Consider the following 27,279-nt stretch of genomic DNA (forward strand, 5'->3'; position numbering starts at 1 on the left):
ATTTTTTGAAAGGAAAAAAATAATAATAATCAAATGTTAGTCTTGTGGCGCCGACTGTCTATCATTTTGTCGATTTTGTTCACATTTGTTACGGTATCGAAACTAAAATAAAGTTCAGCAAAACCCGGGCGTTTTAAAACCTAAGCGTTGTCGGTACTGGACGTTGCGCGTTGAGTCGGTAAAACCCGAGCATTGTCAGTCCCGGAGTTTTGGTGGTGCGCTGACACAAATTCGGTAAAACAAAAAACATAACTTTTGTTACGAATCTAGAAAAAAAAACTAAAAGAAAAACATTTAACCAATAAAAAAAATCACGGTATTGATTGTTACGTTATCGAAACTAAAATAAAGTTCGACAAAACCCGGGCATTGTAAAACCCAAGCGTTGTCGGTACTAGATGATACGCGGTGAGTCGGTAAAACCCGAGCATTGTCAGCCCCGGAGTTATGGTACATTTTTTAAAAGGCAAAAAATAAAAAATAAAAAAAATAAAATAATGTCTTGTGTCGCCGACTGTCTATCTTACTTATATTAGATAATTAACAGTCTTTTACATTGGTGGAATTACAAGTTAATGATTGCAAGTAATTGGAGAAAAATCGAAAAGGTATTTACAATATTTTTATTTCACAAAAGCTGTCTCATGAAACACATATAATAAAGTCGCGACATGATTAAAGGAAGACAAAATTAAAGAATTCATTCTTTACAATTGTGACTATTTTTAGCTTACATCCATAACGTTTAAAATATACTCTACACATCCTTTTACATTTCCTTTCTCATTTAGTTTTCATCCTTTACCACTAACTTTATTAGTATCTTAGGTTAAGTATTCACATATTCAAAAACATGTGAAGGTATTATTGTCTTTATCACTCTTCTCTTTAATAAATAACAAAAACAAATAAGAGAGTAAAGTAATAACCCTAATGTCGTCAAATACATTTCGGGTTACACTCTGAACGCAAATAGTTGGCCTTCTCATTCTCTACGCCGTGATCATTAACACGCGATCAAATGGGTAATTGATCCTGACAGGAGCTAAAAAATAAAGTTTAAAATTCAAATGTTGTTGACTAGTTCATTTAGTTAGTTTCTATATTTTAGTAAATGAGTAAATTACTCCTATTAATTTGGCATCTCTTGTGTATATATAGATGTATTGTAAAAGTGAATAAACAACTTTTTGACTCTTTCATGGTATCAGCCAGAGTCCTTAAACCCTAGCCATTTCTTTTTTCACTATTGCAGAAATTTTTTCCTTCACTGTCAAATGGCCGGACCAACAAACTCCTCCACTGACTCCATAACCACCCCTGTACATACTCTTCTCCACCTAATAACAATCAAGCTTTCCTCTAATAACTTTCTCCCATGGAAAAATCAAGTGTACCCGATCCTCTCTTACATGAATCTTCTTCATCATATTGATGGTTCGACTTCTGCTCCGTCTGAATACACCATCGCTGATGGTAAATCACATCCGAACCCAGCCTTCGTTACCTGGAAGAAGAGGATCAACGGGTTATTCTACTTCTTCAATCCACTCTCACTGAAGAAGCAATGTCCGAAGTCATCGGACATACCACTGCTCATCAGGTGTGGCATGCTCTTGAACGTGCCTACAGTCACAAGTCTATTGAGCGTATGCATACCCTCTTAGACTCGCTTCGTCAATCACAGAAGGGTACTTCCTCTGTTTGCCGAATTTGGCAGGAAGTTCAAATCCATAACTGATCAACTCGCTACCATTGGACACTTCGTTTCTGATGAGGACAAGCGTTACTCTTTTCTTTGTGGCCTTGATTCTTCGTTTGAAATGTTCTCTACCGCTCAACGGATGGTTTGTCTCGCTCCTCCCTTTCGCGATCTTCTAGACCAAGCCGAAAATCATGAACTTTTCCTACAGACTCTAAATACTCAGTCACCACCCCCGGCTGCTTTCTCAGCCCAGTCCAACCGATTCTCTCAGCATCCCAAATCCTCTTGTGGCTCGTCATCCGGTCGGTTTCGTGGCTCCTCATACAGACGTGGCCGATCCACCACTAATAGGCGACCACCTTACTGCCAGTTGTGCAGAAAAGATGGTCACTATGCAAGCTCTTGCCCAAATCTTGCCTCGTATGCTCAACGGGTCACACCCCTAGATGCAAATCTCGCTCAAGCCTTCCATGCTCAATGCAATGTCAATCCGGATTGGACCGCTGATTCCGGTGCCACTGCCCATATGCTCCGCTCTACTGATGGTCTTGATGAATCTCACACCAACACAGGTAATAATTATGTCACTTTCGGTAACGGTCAATCGTTACCGGTTACCCAAATCGGCAGCACTACAATTAATAACATTCCTTTAAATAATTGCTTGTGGTGCCTAATATTACTAAAAATCTACTATCTGTTAGTAGATTAACAAATGATTCACCGGTTGATGTTCTATTTTCTAATACATTTTTTCACATTCAGGATCGAAAAACAGCGGAGGTCCTCGCTAAAGGCACTTGTGAGAATGGTTTTTACGTTCTGTCTCACGGTCACAAGTCTCTTGTAGCTGCTCTTGCCGCCCCGCATCATCGTGCTTCTTTTGATAAATGACATCGCCGTTTAGGCCATGTCTCGTTTGATGTTATTTCTACTTTGAATAAACTTGGACAAGTTTTTGTTACATCTTTATTACCCAAACCGGGTTTATGCTCTTCGTGTGAACTCTCTAAGGCACATCGTTTACCTTTTATTGAAAATAATAAACGATCTGAACATATGTTGGATTTAATTCATTGTGATTTTTGGGGTCCCGCACCAATCCCATCTATGGATGGATACTTATGTTATGCCATATTCGTGGATGATTTTTCCCGCTTCACTTGGTTTTACCCGTTAAAGAGAAAGTCCGATTTTTATAATATACTTGTCACCCTTTTAACCTTTGTTCAAAACCAGTTCACATGCAATGTCAAAATATTTCAAAGTGATGGTGGAACCGAATTTACCAATAATCGGGTTCAAAGCCTATTTCAACAACGAGATGTTATTCATAGGCTATCATGCCCACACACACCTCAACAAAATGGACGGGCTGAACGTAAACACCGTCACATAACCAAAACGAGCCTCGCTATGTTATTTAATGCACAAGCACCGGAAAAATTATGGCTTGATGCTTTCACCTCGGCCACCTTTATCATCAACCGGCTTCCCACACCTCTACTCAACAACAAATCACCATTCGAACTTCTTTTTCATCACCCTCCTTCCTACTCTACCTTCCATGTTTTTGGATGTCGCGTTTTCCCATATTTACGTGACTACATAAAAAATAAACGTCTCCCTCGAAGTGCTCCATGTATTTTCATTGGTTATAGCCCAAAATACAAAGGCTATCAATGCCTCGACCCATCTACATCTCGAATATACATGACACGGCACGCAAAATTTGATTAAGACAATTTTCCTTTTTCGGGAGTTGTGGCCATTATAGATGAAGCTAAACTCCTTTTTTCAAACTTTGAGGATCTAATTCCTCCTGTTGATTCTACAAAGACACCTCAAACTCCTCCCATAAATAATATTCCATGCACTCACAATCACATTTCCCCTTGCACCCTTTGCACATGTCCTACCCAACATCCAATTCCACAACTCTCTCTTAATCCACTAACATTACCAGTCCACACACCATCTTCTACCATCTTTAACAACCCTCATGGCCCAAATATTTTGTGACATTTGAGCCAAAACAAGGTACACCTCAGTACGTATTTACCGATTAAGCAAATAAACGCTTCTTGCGTAACAAACGAACGATTAACCGAATGGGTCGGGTTATGACCCAGATATCTCGGGGGGCCATATATAAGTGATATACGTTTAATACAAGCTAAAACATTAGAAATATGGCCTTAGTTTGATAGCAAACAAGTTAAACGAAAATATGCTCGTTTAACTACCCGCTATAGATTTAAACGCAAAAGATAGTTACAAACCAAGCATTGTATCATCCGTTAAGCCGAAAAATACTTACCAAACACTTATTTGAAATGTTTTAAGCGATCCGTGAAAATATTTTTGATTTTTACAAATGTATAGTATGTTTTTATAATTTTACACAAAACTAGCCGAAAAACACTCGTTTTCGCGCTGTTTAACGCACCCGATAAGTTTTTCGCGCCAAAAACCAAACCCGAACTAAATTTGGACCGGTCTTTTCGTGTTTGGGCATGAGAAATCAGAAACTTGGGCCAAAATGGGCCCAAAGTGGGCCCATGATGGTCCGATCGCAGCAGCAGCCCCCCCCTTTTATTCCTTCACATTTAAACTAGATACAAGATATTTTCAACATTATTTCTTGAAAATTCTGGACATAAACTTCTTCTCCAGCCAAAAACTCAAGAAACCCTAAGGTAAACAACTTAAATAAGCTACTTTTACACTTGTTTAAACTTGTTTAATACCATAAAAACATGTCTTGGTTACTAAAAATCATTCCTAACCGTGTAAAAATCCTAAAAATGGTCCATAAACATGTTTTGATCATACACATGGTAAGGAACCTGTTTTGATAGTTTTTTTGGCCATAAACATGGATTAAAAGGTTGAAACGACGTTTTTACGGTTCAAAAGTTCGTTTTTGTACACTAGCTGAAACCCTAACTTAAGTGCTGTTATGTTGATGAAATATTGCTTGGTTTGTGATATAGGACTTGTACCTATCTTGCTTAGAAGTACAAGAACCTGAAAACTTGATTAAAAGGTCGGAAACGAGCCAAACCCACTAAGCTAATGCCGAAACACTCGCTTACGGGCTATTTAGGTTAAGGTTGTGATGTGTATATTTTTAGGACTTGAAATTTTTCAGGGACATCAGGGACCATGTCAATAAGCCCCTGTTCAAATTTGGTAATTCTTCGACCATCCGAGAATATTTGGCGAATTTATTACCGAATTGGAATGTTTATTTGGGAAAAATACTTAAAATACTTTAAAAATTATGAAATTTTTCTGGGATCTTAGATTTGATGTATTTTGATCACATATGAATTTTGGGATCATTTGTAGAAGTTTAAAGGTGTTTTGTTTATTTGCGTTCGTGTGAATTTTTACAGCCGAATTTGAGCCGAAAAGAATATTTCACGAGCTTTTTACATTCTGGAATTGATACAGGTTGTTTTGAGACATGATTTGAGTATTCAGGAATTTTTGGTGAATTTTTGGAAATTGTTTGGGGTAAACGGACGATTTTCAGACGAAATATAGCTGATAAAATGAATTTTTATAAATTAATAAATCAGTAAATAAATTCTAGAAATATTTTTATATAAATCTACATATTTTAATTGATAAGTGGTTAAATTTTCATAATTTAGTGATTAACAGTTAATTAATTATGCTAATATGAATATTAAACAAATTCAGTTTTTATAAAAACCGGCAAGTTCGCGACTAGTGAATCTGCGGAATATCAAAACACCAAGAGTGATCAAAAATCATATTTTTGGACTAATTAAGTAAAAATGAACTTTTCTATGAGAAACCTGGACAATCTGGGTGGATTGTGCGCGTTTCTTCTCAAATCAAACTGTATAAACGGAAACGGGCCCCGTGGCTAATCCGGGACCCCAGTATGTGATCTTTCTTTATAACTTAATCATTTTATTAACCAATACATTTACCCAAGCTTATTTTCCCATAACTGTTTTCTGAACGCGTAAACGAACAACTTGGCCCAGCTGGGAAAACGGGAATCTGAGCCAAGTTCAGTTCTAAGTATTAGACATTGAACAACATCACAACCTAAGCCTATTGCCACTTTCTGGGCATTCCAGCTACACCCAGATTAGTTATACAGCCCAGTTTAGTATTGAGATTATAATAATGTTAAAATATTAATATTATTATAATATTGGTTATAGGAACTACTGATAGCGGACTGAACAAACCGCGAGTTGATACAGTACTGAATATCTACTAAACCGTGAGTTTCATGACCCCACTTTTAAACTGTTTTACGAACTTTTGGGGTGAAAAGTATGTTTGATTATATATACATACCTGAAACATGTACAGATGTGAATTATCTAAGTGCTAACACACGAAAATCCCCACGATCACAGTGATTAACTTCGAGCCGATGGCTTGTGAATAGTACTATTGGTTTGACAAACCTAAACGGAGCCGGCACGGTTTGCCGAGACACCAAAACCGTTTGCACATGACCATAATTTTTACGAACCAGCTATGTAGTGTTAGACATAGCTACCGGGGCATGTTGTGGGCGGAAAGGGGCCACAGTGGTTGATTGAGCGTGGGAAATGGAGGCACGCAGCACGAACAGTCCAGGCTTCACTATAACTTAGCATAATTACATCACATACATCATTTATATACATACATACTTATTTCATGATTACAAGTGTTGACTTGTGAATACTCATTACTGATTTCTTGAAACTCGTGAAACTCACCAACTCTAGTAGTTGACCCGTTTTAAACTGCTTTTCAGGTGTACCTAAATCGGAGTAATTTGATGATCTGTTACTTACCTGAAGTGTGTGGTTGATGCTACATGAATAGAAGCAAGGGCGATAGTAGTAAGAATGTATAGTTAACGAACTAGTTTTGTCTGTATCGCCTTGACTGTAAAACAATGATAGAACGAAGAAATGTATTATATTGTAAATTAGTTTGTAATGTTTCTTTATAAACAATGTGTTGATATCATAGGTGTCTGTTACATTCCCGTTTTACGCTTCCGCGTTGTGCTAGTCGGGGTGTGACATATTTCACCAAGCCCAACACATTCAACTTCCAACCTACACCCAACCCATCCGACCCCACCACACAACACCACCACAATTGAACCGGCTACCAATATGAGCCAACCTCAAACTGTCCCACCACCCATCTCACAATCTCATCCAAATACTTCTCAATCCCAACCTAGTGTCACTCAATCCCAACCTACTGCCACTCTTAATATGCGTACCCGATCAAAGTCTGGCATTTATAAAACCAAACATTTTGCTGACTTAGCATGGTTATCCCATAATTCTTTACACCATGCTCTTCTCACAACTCATATTCTCAAAGGTGTTAAAACCGCATTCAAACACACAAAATGGGTCGCCGCCATGAAGGATGAGTTAACAGCCCTCCATACTAATGACACATGGGAGCTTGTTAAACGTCCAATAAACTCAAATGTTGTTGGGTTAAAGTGGATATATCGAATTAAGTATAAAGCCGATGGTTCTCTTGATCGTTACAAAGCCCGCTTAGTTGCTTAAGGTTTTACACAGGTTCCTGGTCTTGATTTTTCACACACTTTCAGTCCGGTTGTGAAGGCATCCACAATTCGTGTGGTTCTCAGTCTTGCCACAATCTATAATTGGCCCCTTCGCCAACTCGATGTCAATAATGCCTTCCTAAACGGGCATCTAACCGAAACCGTCTATATGGAACAACCTCCGGGTTTTGTGAACTCAAATTTTTCGAATCATGTGTGACGTCTCAAGCGTGCTTTATATGGTCTCAAACAAGCTCCGCGAGCTTGGTTTCAACGATTAAGTGCCTTTCTCATTTCTCTCGGGTTTCAATGCAGTCGCGCCGATCCGTCTCTTTTTGTTTATAAAACCAGCACCGTATTAATCTACCTATTTGTCTACGCAGATGATATAATTATTACCGGTAACAACCCAACAATTATCACTAACTTCACGGCCAGGTTACACAAAGAATTTAAAATCAAGGACTTGGGTACCTTGAATTATTTTCTTGGCCTAGAAGTAATTTCCAACTCATCCGGGCTTTTTCTAAGTCAAGCCAAGTATGCATATGACATTCTTTCGCGAGCGGGTCTTCTTGATGCTAAACCTGTTTCCACACCTCTTACCACAACTGACACATTCATCTCTTCGGGTACGTCATTTCATGATCCCACTTTTTATCGCTCACTAGTTGGTGCCCTTCAATACCTCACGATTACTCGACCAGATCTCTCGTATGCAGTTAACCAAGCCAGTCAGTTTCTTCAAAACCCTACAACCTCACACTTCCAACTTGTCAAAAGAATTATCCGCTATGTCAAAGGAACTCTCTCATATGGCTTGACGTTTGATCGGCCGATAAAAACAACGTTAGTCAGTTACTCAGATGCCGATTGAGCACGTTGCATTGAGACGAGACGATCCACTTATGGGTACTCAATTTATCTAGGGGGAACTTAGTCTCTAGGAGTGCCAAGAAACAACCAACAGTTGCTCGATCGAGTTATGAATCGGAGTATAGAGCCATGGCCAACACCGCTGCCGAAATCATTTGGTTAACTCACTTACTACGTGAGTTGCATGCTTTACCGCCTGATCGACCAACTCTCTTGTGCGACAATAAGAGTGCTTTATTTCTAAGTCAAAATCCGGTGTCACATAAACGTGCTAAGCACATCGACATTGACTATCATTTTATTAGAGAATTGGTCTCCTCCGGTCGTTTGCATACCAAATTTGTACCTACCACGCTTCAAGTAGCTGACATATTCACCAAAAGTTTACCGCGACCGCTCTTTGAACGCTTCCGCACCAAACTTCGCGTCGGACCGCTACCTATTCGCTTGAAGGGGGTAACAGGAGCTAAAAGATAATGTTTAAAATTCAAATGTTGTTGACTAGTTCATTTAGTTAGTTTCTATATTTTAGTAAAGTAGTAAATTACTCCTATTAATTTGGCATCTCTTGTGTATATATGGATGTATTGTAAAAGTGAATAAACAACTTTTTAACTCTTTCAGACCCCATCCTTTGACGAACAACACTACGCTTCTTTTACGTTTCTACTTAATGTTTCATGTTTTGATTTTATATGATAATTATTTCAATTTGTGTCTTTTATGGACTTAAAACGATTGAATGACTTAGTTTGTGTATAAAAAGGTTACAAAATATGGGTTAAATTAAGAAAATGAGACATTTTATTGAAAAGGATATTATATGGCCAACAACTGTTAATTCTCCAAAGCCAACCCACACTAACTCACTCAATTTGTTCTTAAAAACCGGTTAGCACGTACAATATCAAACTATGGAGCTTTGAGGGAGTTGGCCACATCAATGACAAAGCGGTATCTAACATCAGATTTCAAGACTCGGTCCATGGCGGTGTTCACATAATCTATTGGAATTAGCTCAATATCTGCATTAACACCATGTTTTGCTGCAAATTCAAGCATAGCTCAATATCTGCATTAACACCATGTTTTGCTGCAAATTCAAGCATTTCTTGTGTCTCTTTTAACCCACCAGTCGCACTACCACTAACGATCTTCCTCCCTATAATATATATACTAATCCCATTAATCTAGTTAAAAAAACGCAACCACCTCAAGAAAAATATGTATATGCATATATAAATAAAATGAAAATAAACAAACTAATTACCCATGATTAAAGAATACGTAGATAGCTCAAGTGGCTTCTCTGGTACACCCAGAGAAACATGCTTCCCGTCTTGTTTCAGCACAGTTAGCAATGGTTCAATCGGGTGAGTCGCAGAGACAGTGTCGATTATTCCATCCAATGAACTTGCTACAGACTGGTTACAACAATATATATATAGACCAAAAGAAATAATCAATCTTTAACGCCAAAATTCAAATATGAAATTAAATAATTAATTATCCTACCCGCATCTCTTCAGGGTCTTTGGTGACTATTGAAGAGGTATGCACCCGCCTTAACATCGAGCGGGGCGGGTCAACCCACAAGATATAGACAAAAGGCTTGAAATCAAGATGTCATGAAGGCACAAAGCCAAAACCTATGCGCATGGCGCATATCACATATGCTCACGCATCACATATGCTCACGCATATCACATATGCTCACGCATCACATATGCTTACGCGTATCACATGCTCACGCACCATATATGCTCACACATATCACATCTGCGCGTGGCGCATCTGCGCGTGGCGCATATCACATATGCTCACGCATCATATATGCTCACGCGTATCACTTCTGCGCGTGGCGCATCTGCGCGTAGCGCATATCACATACGCTCACGCATGAAACATCTGCGCGTGAGAATAAAGAGAAGACCTCGCGCATCCTCAAGATAGGCGCATATCACACATGCACATAATCAACCTCGTCCTTATCCAAATCAGGATAAGGACAACCCTGATTGTGCTCATCAGACAACCTTCCAGAAGGTATCCTTTAAGGAATAAAGAATATGCTGATGTTGACAGCTGCCAATGAAAGGTGGACAACTCAGCAAAACCCATGTGCTACCACGTGATTGCACATGGGTCAGGTGAAATACCTTGGTCAGAGAATAATCAATGAAAAAGCACCAGGTGTCCTAAGGACACGTGGCGCGAAGCAATAGGAGGAGGCCAAAAAGGCCCTAATGGGATCTGAGCCCAATCATTGGAAACCCTAACACTATAAATACCACACCACCTCCACAAGGGGAGGTAAGCAAGAAAATACACTCTAAATCCTTACTCACTTTCAGATTATTATTATTCTCCTACAATCTCTTATTCTCACACCGGAGAGTTACCCCAAAGAGGACCCTTCTGTCCCTTTCTGAGGGGTAAGTTCACGGTGCTGCTCATTTTGTAGGTGGAAGAATTCATACTCCGGAGAACCATCGGTGATATAGCATACTCATACCCGAGGAAAGTTGATCGTCTACTAGTGACCCGATCCACGTTTCTTCATTGGCGCCATCCGTGGGACCGAACATGGTCATACCCGAGGAAGATGGTCACTCTGTTCACACCGAACATGCTGATTTTAGTGATGAAGAAGTGCACAGCATGAGGAAGACGCGAGATACTCATGCAGGAGGCTCACAGCTCCGCGCGCACATGAACATAGCGCCTGGAGCCAAAGCCGATATGGATCTATACACACCGTACAACCCACCAGCGAGAGGGCAAGTGGACGTAACCACACCATATAGGCCAGCCATCTTGGTGAAGCATTCAAAATTCACTGAGCGCATCGCGAAGGCTCCCATTCAACACAAAACCACGATGCCAAGTGGTTTGGGCAAGTACGATGGCACAACAGATCCAGACGATTTCTTGCAAGGTTTTTACAACACTGGAAACCTAGAAAGCTGGACGATGCCAACATGGTGTCACATGTTTGCTCGCTGCCTTACGGGCGCAGCGCGTGTCTGGTTCGAAAGCTTGCCGACTGGACAAATCGATGGGTTCGAAGAGCTATTGGAGAAGTTCCAGGCTCACTTTGTACAGCAGCGCAGACACACGCGCGACCCCGATGACATCATGCACTGCGTGCGCAGGAATGATGAAACCATTGAAGACTACATAACCCGTTTCAATCAGGAATCTCTTGCAATTGGAGGTATCACTGAGCAACTCTTGCGCGTGGCCTTTATACAAGGTGCGCGCAGTGATCAACTCCGCAGAGCTCTCGTGAGCAGAGATGGCATGCCAACCACCTGGGCTAAGCTAATGGAAGCATCGCGAGTCTTCGCGCGAAATGAAAAACAAATTGCCTAAGATAGAGCAAGAGATAGAGGGCATCAAACAGAAGCACCACGCAACAATGAAAGAAGGAGCAAACAAAACTCTGTATGGTCCAGGTTGCAACAAACTAGTCTTTCTCCCGCAGAAAAGCAGGCGCAACCAAGTTCACCCCAGCCCCAAAAAGACATTCGTAATCGCGGAGAAAGTGACAAGAGGGAAGGCGGCAGAGAGCCCAACAGACCTCTACCAAGAATATGGACTCCCCTCACTAAAATGCCTTCACAAGTGTTAAGCACAGAGAATATCCAGTTTAAAAACCCCAAGCCATTACTCCATAAGGGACCACCAAACAGTGGCAAGTATTGTGAATTTCACAAGTCCACAGGGCACAACACCGATGCATGCCACCATTTGAAGGATGCGATTGAAAGAGATGTGAAATCAGGCAAGTTGGCTCACCTGGTGAAAAACCCAAGACCAGAGAATGAACAGCCAGATGGAGCCCCAGCCAGTAAAAAATTCAAAAGAATCTGTGTAGCCGAGGGAGGAAGGCAAGGGCAAAGATCGAGAAAGAGAAGCGCGCAAGTCCAAGGAGATTGGCGCGAACAACAAGTAATCTTCCCAAGAATCAGAGGAGGCCCGTCTATCAGCAGTCCTCTAGTCATCACTACACACATTGCTCATTATGAGGTGTCAAAAGTCCTGGTGGACACCGGCAGTGAATCAGACATCATGTATGAGCAATGTTTCAGGAAGTTGGATCCAACAGACCAAGCAAGGCTCGAAATTGTGAATGCACCAATCTCGGGTGTCTCAAATGAAATTATTCACCCCTAGGTCAGATACAATTCGAACTAACTATGGGGGATGAGAAACACAAGCGAGCTGAAATTGTCAACTTCTTGGTCTTGCCCACCACTTCATGCCATAATATGATCTTGGGTAGAGGAACGATTGCCCAATTCAACGCCATACCGTCACCAGCGCACGGCGCGTTGGGGTTCCCAACACCAACAGGTGTAACATTTGTATACCGAGATCATTTGTGCGCAGTGACAAGTATACCGCGAGAGGGAAGAATGAGACTTCCAATGGCAAACAACGCGCCGGAGGAATGGATTCTCAACCCAAAATTCCCAGAGCAAACAATCACAATTGGAGCTACGATATCAGACGACACAAGGTTGAGAATGAAAAGATTGCTCACAACGTATATGTCGGTCTTCGCGTGGCAACATTCTGATATGACTGGGGTTCCGCGAGACCTGGCGCAACATTCTCTCAACACGTTCAAGTCTGTAGAGCCAATTGCTCAAAAGAAGAGAGTCATGGGGGATGAGAAGGCAAAGGCCATGAATGAGCAGGTAGAAGATCTACTGCGCGCAAATATCATCCGCCCAATACGATACCAAACATGGGTAGCCAATCCTGTGATGGTAAAGAAGAGCAACGGGTCATGGAGGTTGTGCATTGACTTCAAGGACCTCAACAAAGCATGTCCAAAAGATTGTTACCCCCTCCCAAACATTGACGCGAAGGTGGACTCTGTGGCGCCATTTAAGCTCAAATGTTTCTTGGACGCCTATAAGGGTTATCACCAAATTCAAATGGCACCACAAGATGAGGACAAGACTGCCTTCAGAACCGACAAGGGTGTTTTCTGTTATACAAAAATGCCCTTTGGTTTGAAGAATGCAGGAGCCACTTACCAAAGACTCATGGATGCGGTTTTCAATGAGCAAATTGGAAGAAACTTAGAAGTCTACGTGGATGATTTGGTGATTAATAGCAGGAAGGAAATACAAATGCTCAAAGAAATCGAAGAAACCCTTTGGCGCCTAAAGGAAGTAAACATGAAACTCAACCCGAGCAAATGCACATTCGGCGTAGAAGAAGGGAAATTTCTCGGTGTAATGGTCACCAAGGATGGTTTCAAGGTAAACCCAGAGAAGGTGGAGACTATCCTTGACATGCCCTCACCATCCACCATGAAGGAAGTTCAAAAGTTGAATGGTAGATTGGTATCAATTAACAAGTTCCTAGCGAACCACGCAAGCAAATCTACCCCATTCGTCAACACATTGAGAAATTGCTTAAAGAAAAGCCAATTCAAGTGGACGCCCGAGGCCGAGCAAGCTTTCAGTGAGATAAAAGAATGTCTGATAAATCTGCCTGCGCTCACAGCTCCACTACCTGGCGAAACTCTAACGTTGTACCTGTCAGCAGGAGAGCGCGCCATTGGCGCAGTGTTGTTGGTGGATCGCAAGGGAGTCCAAACACCAATCTATTATGTAAGTCGGGTGCTGACAGATCCTGAGACGCGCTACACCATCATAGAAAAGTTAGTTTTATCACTAACACACGCGTCGCGCAAGCTTCATAGATATTTCAATGGTCATCCCATTGAAGTCCTGACTGATTACAACATCCAGCAAGTCTTGCGACGTCCCGCGCTCTCAGGAAGGCTGACAAAATGGGCGCTGGAATTAGGAGAGCACACGATCGCCTATAAGCCTCGTTCAGCAATCAAGGGACAAGTCTTAGCTGATTTCATCGCAGAAATCCCTGAAGGAAAAATTGAAGAGGCTCAGCGCGAGGTAGACCCTCCGCAAGCCAATAATGAAGAAAATGTTTGGAGATTATTCACTGATGGAGCTTCAAACAACGAAGGGTCCGGCGCAGGCCTCAAACTGGTGGATCCAGAAAGTCATGAGTATACTTATGCAATCAGGTTGTATTTCAAGAGCACCAACAATGAAGCTGAGTATGAAGCCCTGCTGGCTGGTCTGCGCATCGCGCACAAGTTCGGAGTTAAAAAGCTAGAGGCTCATGTCGATTCATACTTGGTAGCAGCACAGGTCAATGGCCTTTATGATGCCAAGGAGAACACTATGCCTCTGTATTTAGAGCAGGCAAAGAAGCTCACCGAGCAATTTGACTTCTTCAAAATCATACATATTCCGCGCAGTGAAAACAAGTCCGCCGACGTGCTGAGCAAGATGGCATCAACCAGCTTCGATCACTTTGGCAAAGATGTCAGGGTGGAAGTAATGAGCAACCCATCGGTGGGAGCGAAGTCTGTCCTTGTAATTCATACAACACCTTCATCATGGATAACTCCATTAATGGAATTCTTGAAGGAGGGAAAGGTACCGGACGATCGCGCACAGGCGAGGAAGATAAGACACAAGTCGCAGAACTACGAACTGCTTGATGGTACGTTATATCGACGCTCTTATCTTGGACCGCTCATGAAATGCCTGGATGCCGAGGAAGCAAGCTATGTGATCAGAGAGATACACGAAGGAATCTGTGGAATACATGCTGGCCCGCGCATGGTGGTTGCCAAGGCAATGAGCGCTGGTTACTATTGGCCAGGCATGTACTTGGACGCATTAAAAGAAATCCAAAAATGCAAAGCGTGTCAGAGCTATGCGCCAAACACCATGCGACCAAAGAACAACTTGATTCCAGTGACCTCCGCATGGCCTTTCCACAAATGGGCAATCGATATTGTGGGTCCCTTACCACAAGCACAAGGGCGAGTAAAGTTTTTTGTAGTGGCAGTAGACTATTTCACAAAATGGGTTGAAGCCAAGCCACTAGCAAAAATCACAGCCGAGGCAATGAAGCAATTTATCTGGAGCCACATCATATGCCGTTTTGGCCTGCCAATGGAAATTGTGAGCGACAATGGCAAACAATTCACTGACAGGAAGATATCCAGTTGGCTCAAAGAATTGCGCATCAACCAAGTCTTCACTTCAGTATACCACCCTCAAGGGAATGGCCAAGTGGAGCGCGCGAACCAAAGCTTGCTGAATGGGCTGAAAAAACGGTTGGAGGGAGAATCCCATTCATGGGTCGAGGAGCTACCTAATGTCCTGTGGGCGCACAGGACATTAAGCAAAACCAGCAATGGCGAATCCCCGTTCAGCCTAACCTATGGAACGGAGGCTATGATTCAAGCAGAAATTGGATGCCCATCCCATAGAGTGCTCATGATGAGTAAGATGGATAACGAGCGCGAAAGGAGGTTGGATCTCAACTTACTTGAAGGGCGCAGAGAGGCAGCTATCATCAGTGAAGCCAAATACAAGAAAAAACTAGAAAAATATTACAATCAGCGCGTGAAAGAATGCCACTTCAAGAAGAGCGATTTTATCCTTCGGAACAATGAAGCTAGCCGCGCAATACCTCCGGGAAAAATGTCCCCCAACTGGGAGGGACCTTATCAAGTCTCGGAAGAATTGGGAAAAGGCGCATACGCTTTAAAAGATTTGAATGGAAAGAAGATCCCGCGTGCATGGAACGCAGCACAGCTTAGAAAATGTTTCATGTAAAAATTGTCAAGTTTGTAATCAAGGCTTTTTAAGCCATTATGAATAACAATACGCGCTATTTTCTCTTAATGTGTGTTCTATTACCTTTTGCATACATGTTTCACACTTCCCTTTATTAATTTTGAGCAATATGACAACATTGTATTGACATCAAAACAAAAAATAAAACGGAGTAAAACATACATGCGCGAGCCTCAAGCTCAAACGCGTTAACGAGTTTTAACTCTAAAACGTCAGGGCCTTAGCCCAATAATATGAGCCTTAGCTCAGGGCCTTAGCCCATTAATACGAGCCTTAGCTCAAATCACTCACAACATCCATCCTACATGTTGCGCAGCTAAACCATAAAATACCTAAGCACAGCTAAGGCAAAGCACATGACAAAACATAGTTGTTAAGGTCTCAGGTCGAGGTCGCGCATGGGGTTGTAATGGATATCAGAGTAGCACATACTGACACGTAAAGGCTAAAAAACTCATTCATAATTCCCTATAATAAATGCGCAATAACGTCGCGCAAAAGAGGAATAATGAAGTGCCAAGGCACGTGTCAGCATATCCAGAATATTGCAAAATAACTTGAAATATGACAAGGATTAAGTAAAATAATTTCCTTACAACCTTGTTCAAGTTTCAATGTTCAAGCATATCTTATATTCAACAAGCAAACACATGCAATATAAAGAGATGAATTGGGAATGCGCAAGATGCGAATAAGGGAAAAACAAAATTTCATTCCAAAACATAGAAGTTTACAAATTTACAAAATGATGAGATACAAACTACAAATAAAAAAAAACATGAAGGGCTTCTCAAGTTTCTATATCAACATCAGCCTCTTCATCGCCCTCATCATTACCTCCCTCAGCATCTGGCGCAGCCCGCTCCTCGTCATCTCCAAACTTACCATAGTCAAGCTGTTCGTCTTGAATGGAGTCGTCTTCTATCACGATAGTGTCAGGAGCGGGTCCTTTGTCCACGCCAGAGCCGCTAGCAGAGGCAGCATTGCCCGCGCCATCATCGCTGCCACCAGCCCCTTCACACTCGTCAAGTAATTTCTTCAGCGCGCCGAGATCGGGCTGGTCAGCAAGCGCGGCTATCTGCAAGTCACAAGGAAAAGTATGAGTACAAAAGACTAGGAAAATAAGTCAAGGTAAACTCATTAAGGTTAAAATACCTGCTCAAGGATGGGAATCGGAGTATTCAAATACTTCTCCCCCACCTCGGCCATGTCAGCGCAGACAACGTCGAGCTGATAAGGGTAGTCGGATGGGTTCTTCTTCAGCATGCTATATTCATAGCCATCCTTAAACCCTTCAGCTTGACCCACCAAGCGCGACGCAGCGTTGTAATCCATCACAAGGGTCTGAAACTCGTCTGAGTATTTCATCGCGTAAGCGCAACGAGTCACACCCTGTTAAACTAGCCATTGGCGATCCTGCGCGAGGGAAGAAACAGACGTCTCAAGAGCAGGAATCTGAGAGTTTAACAACTCAACAGTTTCCTTGGTCTGTTTTAGCTCTTCTCTGTCGGACGCTGCTGCCGCCAAGGCCTCGTTCCTTTCCGCTCGCGCAGCATCGAGCTCTTCGCTGTTAGACGCTGCTGCCGCCAGGGCTTCATCCTTTTCTGCCCGCGCAGCTTCGAGCTCTTTCTTCAGGCGCGCAACCTCACTCTCTAATAAAGATTTGTCAGTGATAGCCTGCACAAGAGTTTGATCACGCGCCTCTGCCTCTAACTCCAAATCACGCGCTCGCCGCGCGTACCTGGCCGCATCCGCCTCTGCCGCCTGCAGCTTCTCCCGCGCAGCCTGCAGTTCATGCCCGCGCTTCACGAAGGCAGCGTTGGCACTTGCTCGGTTCTCGCTGAGTTCTGCTTGGAGTTTCTCAGCTCTCTCTCGAGCATCAGAAAGATTCAAAGCAGAAACCTTAGCCTCTTGCTTGGCCTCCACAAGAGCATCACGCACTTTTATATAATCATAGCGAAGCTCTTGGGAGGCAGCAAAGAACGCAGACCCAGCAAAAAGATGGTCGTTGAGCAAGTCCACGCGGGCGCGGTCCTTCTGAAACCTCCTTTCAGCCGGAGGCACAGAGTGAGCCCAGAAGTCTTCACACACGCCCATGGATTGAAATGAGCTATCCTCAGTAATATTCCATCTCGGGCGGTATATGTGATCGGCATCCTGCAAACACAAAGCAACGCGAAAGCAACGTTTTAGTCATCTAAACACTAATATGGAAGTCCGCACAGCGGAGCAAAACGAACTTATACCTGCGGAGAGCAAGCAGAAAAGTCAGCGCCAGCCCCACGAGAAGGCTGCGCCACGAAATCTCGTGGCGCTACAGGGCTTGCGCTGCCGCCATCGGAGTCTTCAAAATTGACCTCCTCATCATCCTCTGTAACAGGTCTTTTCTCCTGCGACTTGGAAAAATCAAAACCAGTCTCGCGAGGAGGGCTGCGCGCAGGAGGAGGTGAGGGAGGTCTCGACGCCGCTAGATCAGCGCGTAAAATAGTCTCTTGCTCCTTAGTAATCCCAATGAGAGGAGATTCAGTGCTTGTAGGAGCAGGAGCAGAACTAACGGCGCCGGCGCCGGCGCCAGCAGTGCCACCAGCAGCTTGTGTGCCAGCTATAATTCCTATGAAAAAACCAAAGAGAAATGATTCATGACTTGATCTAAAGAAAAAAGTCAGAAAATCAAAGCGCAATATATACCTTGGCGCACCGCCGTCCGTGAATTGAGCATCGCCATGAAGTCCATTTTCCCCCTTTTCGAGGGTAAAAAAGGGGACTTCAAAGCAACCTTCGGCGCAGCCTCGGTAACTTGCTGCGCCTGAGGTTGAGCCACCAGAGTCGCCGGCTCTACAAACATTTGAGCGAGCAAAGATTCATTAATAACTCTATCGGAATCACGCTCAAAAAACCACAAAATATAAACAAAGTATACCTGTTGGATGAGAGGAAACAGCAGGCGCTGCGCCGCTTCCCTTGTCCGCCGCGCGAAGAGATGAGGTGGCGGCACCATACCTCGTGTGGACAGGAGGACTGCCCACACCTCGAGGCAAGGAAGACGAGGAAAACTTGAAGGTAAACCCCTTGGTTTTCTCAAGTCCCTTTGCCTGAGTAGGAGGATCCTGAGCAACAGGGGCATCATTTTTCTTCTGTTTTTTACTGGCCCCTGCGCCAGTTTTGCCTTTAGCTTTGCGCTTGAGTTGTGGCGCCTCAGCTTCTTCCTCCACCTCTTCTTCCGCGAGCTCCAGCTCATAGTTCTCGAGCGCATCTACAATACGTGCAACAGAAATGTTAACCAGATTTGGTATTCTAAAGGCATAAGCATAAGTGCAAAGGCTTACCAGGCGCATCGCTGTCAAAGCAAAATCCCAAATCAACAGGGATGAACATATCTTCGAAGCGATCGGGGAAAGCAACTTCCCCAGTGCCAAGCGCGACAGAGCCACCCTCCATATGCTCATCATAGGCGGCGTGGACGTATTCCTTGCTGACTGCATAATACAAGACAAATGATATCAGTAAAACGAATTATATTCGCGCAGAAATAATGAGCTAATAACTCACCTAAGCCATCAACCTGAATGATAGGCTCAGTCGCGCTGTCGGTCCACCTCTTGCTCATACCAACCCCCACCAGCGCCTCCTCGAAAATATTCTTGGCGGGGGATGGTTCAGCAGTCAACTTATTAACCCATGCGCCAGTTGGGTTTTTAAGAACATTTTCATCCGCGGGCGCAGAAGTGATCGCGCGCATGGTCATGCGGATGGGAATCACACCAGCCTTAATATAAAAAAATTTCTCAGACCAGTCATGAAGGCTTTTGAAGGAAACAGTGCAACACTTAACCTTCTGACTGCGAGGTATGAATGAAAACCAAGAATCTTGGATTTTTGGCTTGTAAAATTATTGAAAGCGCCGAGGGGTGGGCTCCTCGCGCTGAGCTTTGCACATGAACTCAAAATGGGTCATGCGCACTAGTCCACAAGGATGGACTTGGGATATGTGAATCCCATGAAACTGAAGCAGCGCACCCATAAACCTTGTCATCGGGAGACGAAGGTTACAGTGAGTGAAAAAATGACAGTACCAGGAGATATAGCCGGTGGGCGGATCTGCCGCCGTTTGCCCGGCCGCCGGGAGCATACAGCCGTACTCAGGGAGAAAACCCTGAGAGGTGACGAGGTTGTCGAAATCAGACTGTTTCAGTTTGCAGGGAATCTCATCCCATCTCTTCACCGTTTTGCTTTTCCCCACCTCCTCCGACGAGGCCTCAGCAGCCCGTTTTCCCTTGCCGGTCTTCTTCAAAGTGGACATGACTAATGATTTTACACGGCGTTTGCTGGGAGAGATTGTGGTGTCTGGGTTATCAGACATACAACTGTGAATCAAACAGCGGTTACTTCAAGAACGGAAATCTGGAAGCAAAAGACAGGCTCTTAATCGGAATGAAAATGGAAGGAAAGAAAAAGCTCTGAAATAACAATGAAGATGAAGAATAACAACTCAAAAGGCTTGCTTTTATAGGCCCAGGAGAGAGAAAGAAACAGGTACTGATTAGAGTTCACGCGCCCCCACTCGCAGGTGCAGGCCAACATGAGCGCGACACGTGTTCCTGACACTGTGTGAGGAGACATGAAAGGCAACTGTAGCACCTCGAGCACACGAAAAGTCTGACACATGTCTCCATCTCTGATGCATGTCAGCACCAACCAACCACGTACATGGACGATTCATTTCAACCAAAAGGATAGAATTTCGCGCAACGATGAGAAATAAAAAAGAAAAGACAAACCCTATTAAAAGAGCAAACTATTAAGTCTAATATCTATCTTACCTCGCTCGCGCGAGACAAGACACACATTAGACTGGGGGGGCTTGAAGAGGTATGCACCCGCCTTAACATCGAGCGGGGTGGGTCAACCCACAAGATATAGACAAGAGGCTTGAAATCAAGATGTCATGAAGGCACAAAGCCAAAACCTATGCGCATGGCGCATATCACATATGCTCATGCATATCACATATGCTCACGCATATCACATATGCTCACGCATCACATATGCTCACGCGTATCACATGCTCACGCACCATATATGCTCACGCATATCACATCTGCGCGTGGCGCATATCACATATGCTCACGCATCATATATGCTCACGCATATCACATCTACGCGTGGCGCATATCACATATGCTCACGCATGAAACATCTGCGCGTGAGAATAAAGAGAAGACCTCGCGCATCCTCAAGATAGGCGCATCACACATGCACATAATCAACCTCGTCCTTATCCAAATCAGGATAAGGACAACCCTGATTGTGCTCATCAGACAACCTTCCAGAAGGTATCCTTTAAGGAATAAAGAATATGCTGATGTTGACAGCTGCCAATGAAAGGTGGACAACTCAGCAAAACTCATGTGCTACCACGTGATTGCACATGGGTCAGGTGAAATACCTTGGTCAGAGAATAATCAATGAAAAAGCACCAGGTGTCCTAAGGACACGTGGCGCGAAGCAATAGGAGGAGGCCAAAAAGGCCCTAATGGGATCTGAGCCCAATCATTGGAAACCCTAACACTATAAATACCACACCACCTCCACAAGGGAAGGTAAGCAAGAAAATACACTCTAAATCCTTACTCACTTTCAGATTATTATTATTCTCTAACAATCTCTTATTCTCACACCGGAGGGTTACCCCAAAGAGGACCATTCTGTCCCTTTCTGAGGGGTAAGTTCACGGTGCTGCTCATTTTGTAGGTGGAAGAATTCATACTCCGGAGAACCATCGGTGATATAGCATACTCATACCCGAGAAAAGTTGATCGTCTACTAGTGAGCCGATCCACGTTTCTTCAACTATGAAATGGTCGGCTTTAAGCCCTTCAAGTGCTTCTTGCTTCTTTGCCGGCGTGGTGCTGAACACGGTAACCTCGGCTCCCAAAGCCTTGGCAAACTTAACCGCAACATGACCGAGCCCACCAAGACCAACAACGCCCACCATCACACCCGACTTGTCTAACCCAAAGTGTCTGAGTGGCCTGTAAGTCGTGATGCCGGCACATAACAATGGCGCACCGGAATCAAGGGGCAAGTTCTCTGGCCAACGCAACACGAAATGCTCATCGGCCACCATGTGGTCGAGTAGCCACCGTATGCCATCATGGTACGGGAAACCGTAAGTTAGAATCTGCTTTGGACAGTAGCTTTCAAGATCGTTAGTACAGTTTTGACAAGACCCGCATGATCCCACCAGGCATCCGACCCCCACAACGTCCCCAACTTTGAATTTCTCTACTTTGCTGCCTACTTCTGTCACCACACCCACGATTTCGTGCCTGCGGGTAACATAATTAATAATAGCACATTGGAAGTTGAGTTATCGAGAAAGTTGAAGGGGCTAAGTGAAAGTGTTTTAATATGCGTATTTTAGCACTATAAGAATATTACGGGTTATTTAGTTTTCTAGAATAAGTTTTCTTGTTTTGTAAGTTGTAGTTTTAGTGTAAATAGATGGTTATGGGTATTGTAATTTATGTGCTTTCGTTGATTAACAATAAAAAGAGTCGAAGGAGTTTGCTCAATCTTATGCTTGCGTACTCGATCAAGGGCCTATTTCCAACATAACATGGTATCAAAGCTGTTATATATTGCAATATTCTTGGCAAATAATTACATATATATATATATATACCCGGGCAGAATGGGATAAGTAGACATGCCCCATTCGTTCTTGGCAAAATGGAGATCGGAATGACAAATCCCGCAATACAAAACTTTAAACCTCACGTCTTTATCAGCTGTAGACCTGCACATTAACAACAAGTTCCTATATATTATTAAAAATATATTCAAAAGCAAAAAAATTGTTTCAAGTTGTACGTATATATGAATATGATTTAACAAACGTGTACCTTCGGGAGAAGGTGAGAGGAGTAAGAACTCCGGAAGAGTCTCGAGCTGCATAACCATAGGCCTTGACTGGATCCTCGGATTCAGGTGAGTTCGCCATTGATGAATATTATTATTATTATTATTATTATTATTATTATTATTATTATTATTTCAGGAGAAAGTGTTTGTGGAGGTATATATAAAGGGTCCTGTTAGGGACACCGCCCCACCATCATCCTATACGCCGCGTATAGATCTATACGCGGCGTATTAGGGTACGATTTGACGTCCTAGCCTGGCTCTGTCATAGGGATGTCGGATCGTACGAGCTATACGCGGCGTATTGTCTTTTCTATATTATTGGAGCCCGGCTCCCTCCCCTCCCTCTCCACCATTTCTTTCCTTTATTTTTTTTCTTAACCCTCACCCTCTTCATTCAACCAACACCAACAACCATATATGTTTCCGGAGTCGGACGAGGAGATGCCGAACGGGTATCGGTCAGTCGGAGTTAAACCATGTATGTTTCCGCAGTCGGACGAGGAGCGCCGAACAGCGCTAACGATCAGTCGGAGTTAAACCAGGTTTCGTTTTATCTTTATTTTTTACATGTTAGGGCATAGTTGTAGATGTTAGGACAGAGATTTGGTGAACGGTTTGCTTTAGAAATTTGTCTAGGCACCGACCGTTTGATGGTAACCCTAGTTCGTCGGGCCTCCTAAACTTAAAATAGATTTCCCGTATTGTTACCGTTAGCGCTAAATTTTTTATTATATTATTACTACTAAAATATTAATATTATTATTAAGATATTGTTGTTATGAAAATATTATTGTTAGTAAAATAAAATACTATTATTGTATTTATTAAAATAGTATTAATATTATTAAAATAATAATATTTAAATACTATTTGAATATAAATTATCATATTTTTATTATTATTATTAAAATAATTATAGTAAAATACTATTAAAATATTAATTATTATATTATTATTATTTTTATTCTAAACATATAATTATTAGTATTAAAGCATTAATTTTTCTATTATTATTAGTACTAAAATATTATTATTATTAGGTACATGATGTACGTCAGAGAGTCAGATGCCGGGGTTAGGCGGCGACGCAAAACTTTCGAAGGTACGTTTGTATAGCGTATTGTATAATATAATATAATATAATAATATTATTATATTATATTATGTTATATTATATTATGTTATAATGTATTATGTTAGTGAGTTTTTCTAGAAAAGCCCACCAGTGTTGTCTTATTATGGTTTTGTTTTTCCTTTTTTTATTTCTTTTCTTTTCTTTTGTTATTTTTAATGTTATTTATGAATATTATTAATATTAATATTATTTACTTATCAATAACATATTATTATTCGAAATTCGATAACGGACGTTCAGTAGCAGGATTTATTTGAGAAAATTGACTGTGCGAGATGAACTTATAATTTATTGGCTGGTTCCGTTATGGACATCTTGAATCAGTTACAGTGGCTTACCTGGGAAAACTGGCATTTCCAAACGAACTTTCAATTTCTTGGCCGCTTTCGTCATCGACTTCTCAAATCTGGCGTTTCGATTTCTTGGAACTCCAATGGTCTTGACCGTCGGTCACCCCCGACATCCGTGGTTGTGTTCACTCAAACACATATGAGTCATCACTAAGCTTAATTTTAGGCTTGTTATTAGTTTTATTTTTAGTTGGGGGTATTCTAAGTTGATCATCTTACGTATATTAAGAGAATTATCAGCTTATATATATATATATATACATATATATATATAGTAGATGTGCGGTATAAAAATTCATTGCGCCGACATAACCAGCAGCAAATCGAGATACTAGTTTGATGAGTTTGAATCTCTCGGATCCGCGGTATCCGCTAACGGCAGCGAGAACGGGAACCTCTACTTTGGAGAGATAGGTGGAAATTCGATCGTTGCTCCAACATAACGAGCACCAGATTGAGATATTAGTTCGGATTTAGCTGAACCGGTTGACGCGTATGCAGATGTGGATTTAGGATTCGGTGTTGACGCGGATATTAACACGGTTGTTTACAGCATTGGTTGACAGGTTTGCATAATACAAAATGAAAGCACAAACTCAAACAACAATCCATACAATAGCAATTGTCTTTGTTATTTTTCTCTTCTTCTTGTTTGACTGGTCCTTTAAGAGAACTGCTATTGTATAGATTGTTGTTTGAGTTTGTGCTTTCATTGTGTATTATGCAAACGTGATAATATCAGCGTCAGCACCAACCCTAAATCCACGTCAGTATACGTGTCAATCGGTTCAGGTAAGTTCGGGCTAATATCTAAGTCTGGTGCTCGTTGAGCTGGAGCAATGACCGAATTTCCACTTTTCTGTCCAAAGTATGGGCTCACGTTCTCGCTACCGTTACCGGATACTGCAGATCCGAGAGATTCAAACTCATCAAACTAGCGTCTCGATCTGCTGCTGGTTATGTAGGCGCAATGAATTCTTATAAGGCACATCTACCATATATGTATACGTGTATATATATATACGCCGATAATTCTTTAATATACGCAAAATGACCAACTTAGAATACCCACAATTAAAAATAAAACTAATAACAAGCCTCAGCTTAAGCTTAGTGACGACTGATATGTGTTTGAGTGAACACAACTATGGTTGCCGGTGTTGGCCGAAGGTCAAGACCGTTGGAGTTTGAAGATATCGAAGAGGCGGATTTGAGATGCCGATACCGAGAGCATCCAAGAAACGGTTCGTTTGGCACTGCCAGTTTTTCCCAAGGTAATCACCGTAACTGATTCAAGATGTCTATAACGATATCAGCCAATAAATTGAAGGGTCATTCTGCAATGTCAATTTTCCCATAGAAGCCCTGCTTACCGAACACGCTTTGCCGAATTGTGAATAATAATATATTATTCATAAATAAAATAATATTAATAATAATAATTATAAATAACAATAAATAACAAAAAAAAAGAAAAGAAAAAAAAACCAAAAAACATAACAAGACAAGCTGGTTGGTTTTCTAGAAAAGCTCCTCTATACGCCGCGTATAGGCCTATATGCGGCGTATTAGTTTGATTCCAACATGCGCTACAAAAGCTGGGCAAGGTTGTCAACTCATACCTTATACACCGCGTATAGGCCTATACGCGGCGTATTGCTTTTACTGAATTATTGGAGCCCGACTCCCCTCCCTTCCCTCCTTACCTTTCTTTATTATAAATGGAGACGTTGTATCTCTCAACGTTCAACAAAAAAGCAACACAACATTTGTACTATATATACCCAGAATGTCTTGGTTTAACCATTTATTTCCAGAGGAGGAGCCGGGTTACGCCGCTAACGATCAGCTTGGCACGTCGTGGTTACCCGACTTGAACCAGGTTTCGTTATATATTTATTTAGTATGAATTTGGTAGTTTTTTTTTACTAACACATGCTGCATTACGTTTTGTTAGGAGTATGTCGGGTATGATACCCAGCCCCAACAACCTTACTGTCAGCCCGAACAGTTTTATGGTAACACTGGCTCGCCGGGATTGCCAAACTTGAACCAGGTTTTGTTATATAGTCTTATTGTAAATATATGTTTATGTTATTATTATTTTAATATTCTTATTTATTATTAAAATATTATATTTTATTTTTTATAGGTATTATTGTTATTTATTATTATCACTAGCACTGTTGTTTGAATTTCTAATTTATGTATGGTAGGAGTACTTCGTGTCGGATTACAGTAGTCAGCTGTCGTACCCATCATCTGTCGCCTGGTCGGATTATGGAGGTCAGCCAACGTCATCGTACCAGCCACCGGTAGCAAATGATCCGTTTTATGGAACCGAGTCTTCATTGCACCACGGGCGAAATGATCAAGCCGGGCCAAACCCAAATAACGAATATGGGTACGATGACGACTATATACGCGAGGTGAAGGTTTCGTATAAAACAGATGCTGTAAGACACCATGTGTTTTGTTTAAGTTAATATTGTTTGTTTGTATATTATTCAATAAACGGCTTAAGAATTATCGTAAAATGTTTCAGATTTTTGAGAGTCGCGAGGAGCTGGAGAAGTGGGTAAAAATTAGAGGACGGGAGCATGGGTTTGTTGTTGTGGTCCAGCGGTCAAGGAAAAACGCCGTGGACCTTGCATGCAATCGTGGAGGCAAACCCAAAATAAAGGTGACGGTGAGACGTACCGGCAGCATCAAAAAATGTTGTCCGTTTAAGATCCTGGGCAGGTACTACTCGAGGGGTACATGTTGGAGGATTAAAGTGGTAAACGAGACTCATAACCACGATCCCGTTGAATTCGAGGAGGGGTGTGCGTCTTTTAGAAAAATGAACACTGACCAGCTGGATATGGTTGAGAGTTTACATAAGGCCGGCGTGAAGCCGCAAGAAATCGGAGCAGCTCTCCGCGAAAAGTTTCCCGGTGTGCAACCTGTAATAAAAGATATATACAACCACACCACCAAGATTAGGAGGGATGGGCTAC

The 27,279-nt window shown here is 42.3% G+C and overlaps 2 protein-coding genes across 2 annotated transcripts; one reads left to right on the plus strand and one right to left on the minus strand.

Moving 5' to 3' along the window:
* Window positions 1-1,412: 1,412 nt before the first annotated feature.
* LOC143621895 (uncharacterized) lies at window positions 1,413-2,599 on the plus strand. Its single transcript, XM_077093182.1, has 3 exons — window positions 1,413-1,603; window positions 1,721-2,318; window positions 2,471-2,599. The coding sequence occupies exons 1-3, from the start codon at window positions 1,413-1,415 to the stop codon at window positions 2,597-2,599; spliced, it is 918 nt and encodes a 305-aa protein (XP_076949297.1).
* Window positions 2,600-9,074: 6,475 nt separating this feature from the next.
* Window positions 9,075-22,871, minus strand: LOC143621822 (8-hydroxygeraniol dehydrogenase-like). The gene is made up of 8 exons (XM_077093131.1): window positions 22,774-22,871; window positions 22,554-22,667; window positions 21,720-22,197; window position 21,430; window positions 9,678-9,703; window positions 9,433-9,586; window positions 9,250-9,324; window positions 9,075-9,202 (listed from the first exon to the last, which is right to left on the minus strand). The coding sequence occupies exons 1-8, from the start codon at window positions 22,869-22,871 to the stop codon at window positions 9,075-9,077; spliced, it is 1,074 nt and encodes a 357-aa protein (XP_076949246.1).
* Between the last annotated feature and the right edge of the window lie 4,408 nt (window positions 22,872-27,279).

Source organism: Bidens hawaiensis, unplaced genomic scaffold, assembly GCF_021521415.1.
Source record: "Bidens hawaiensis isolate Kalapana, Puna unplaced genomic scaffold, B.hawaiensis_p1.1 tig00002977_1, whole genome shotgun sequence".
NCBI classification, from domain to species: Eukaryota; Viridiplantae; Streptophyta; class Magnoliopsida; order Asterales; family Asteraceae; genus Bidens; species Bidens hawaiensis.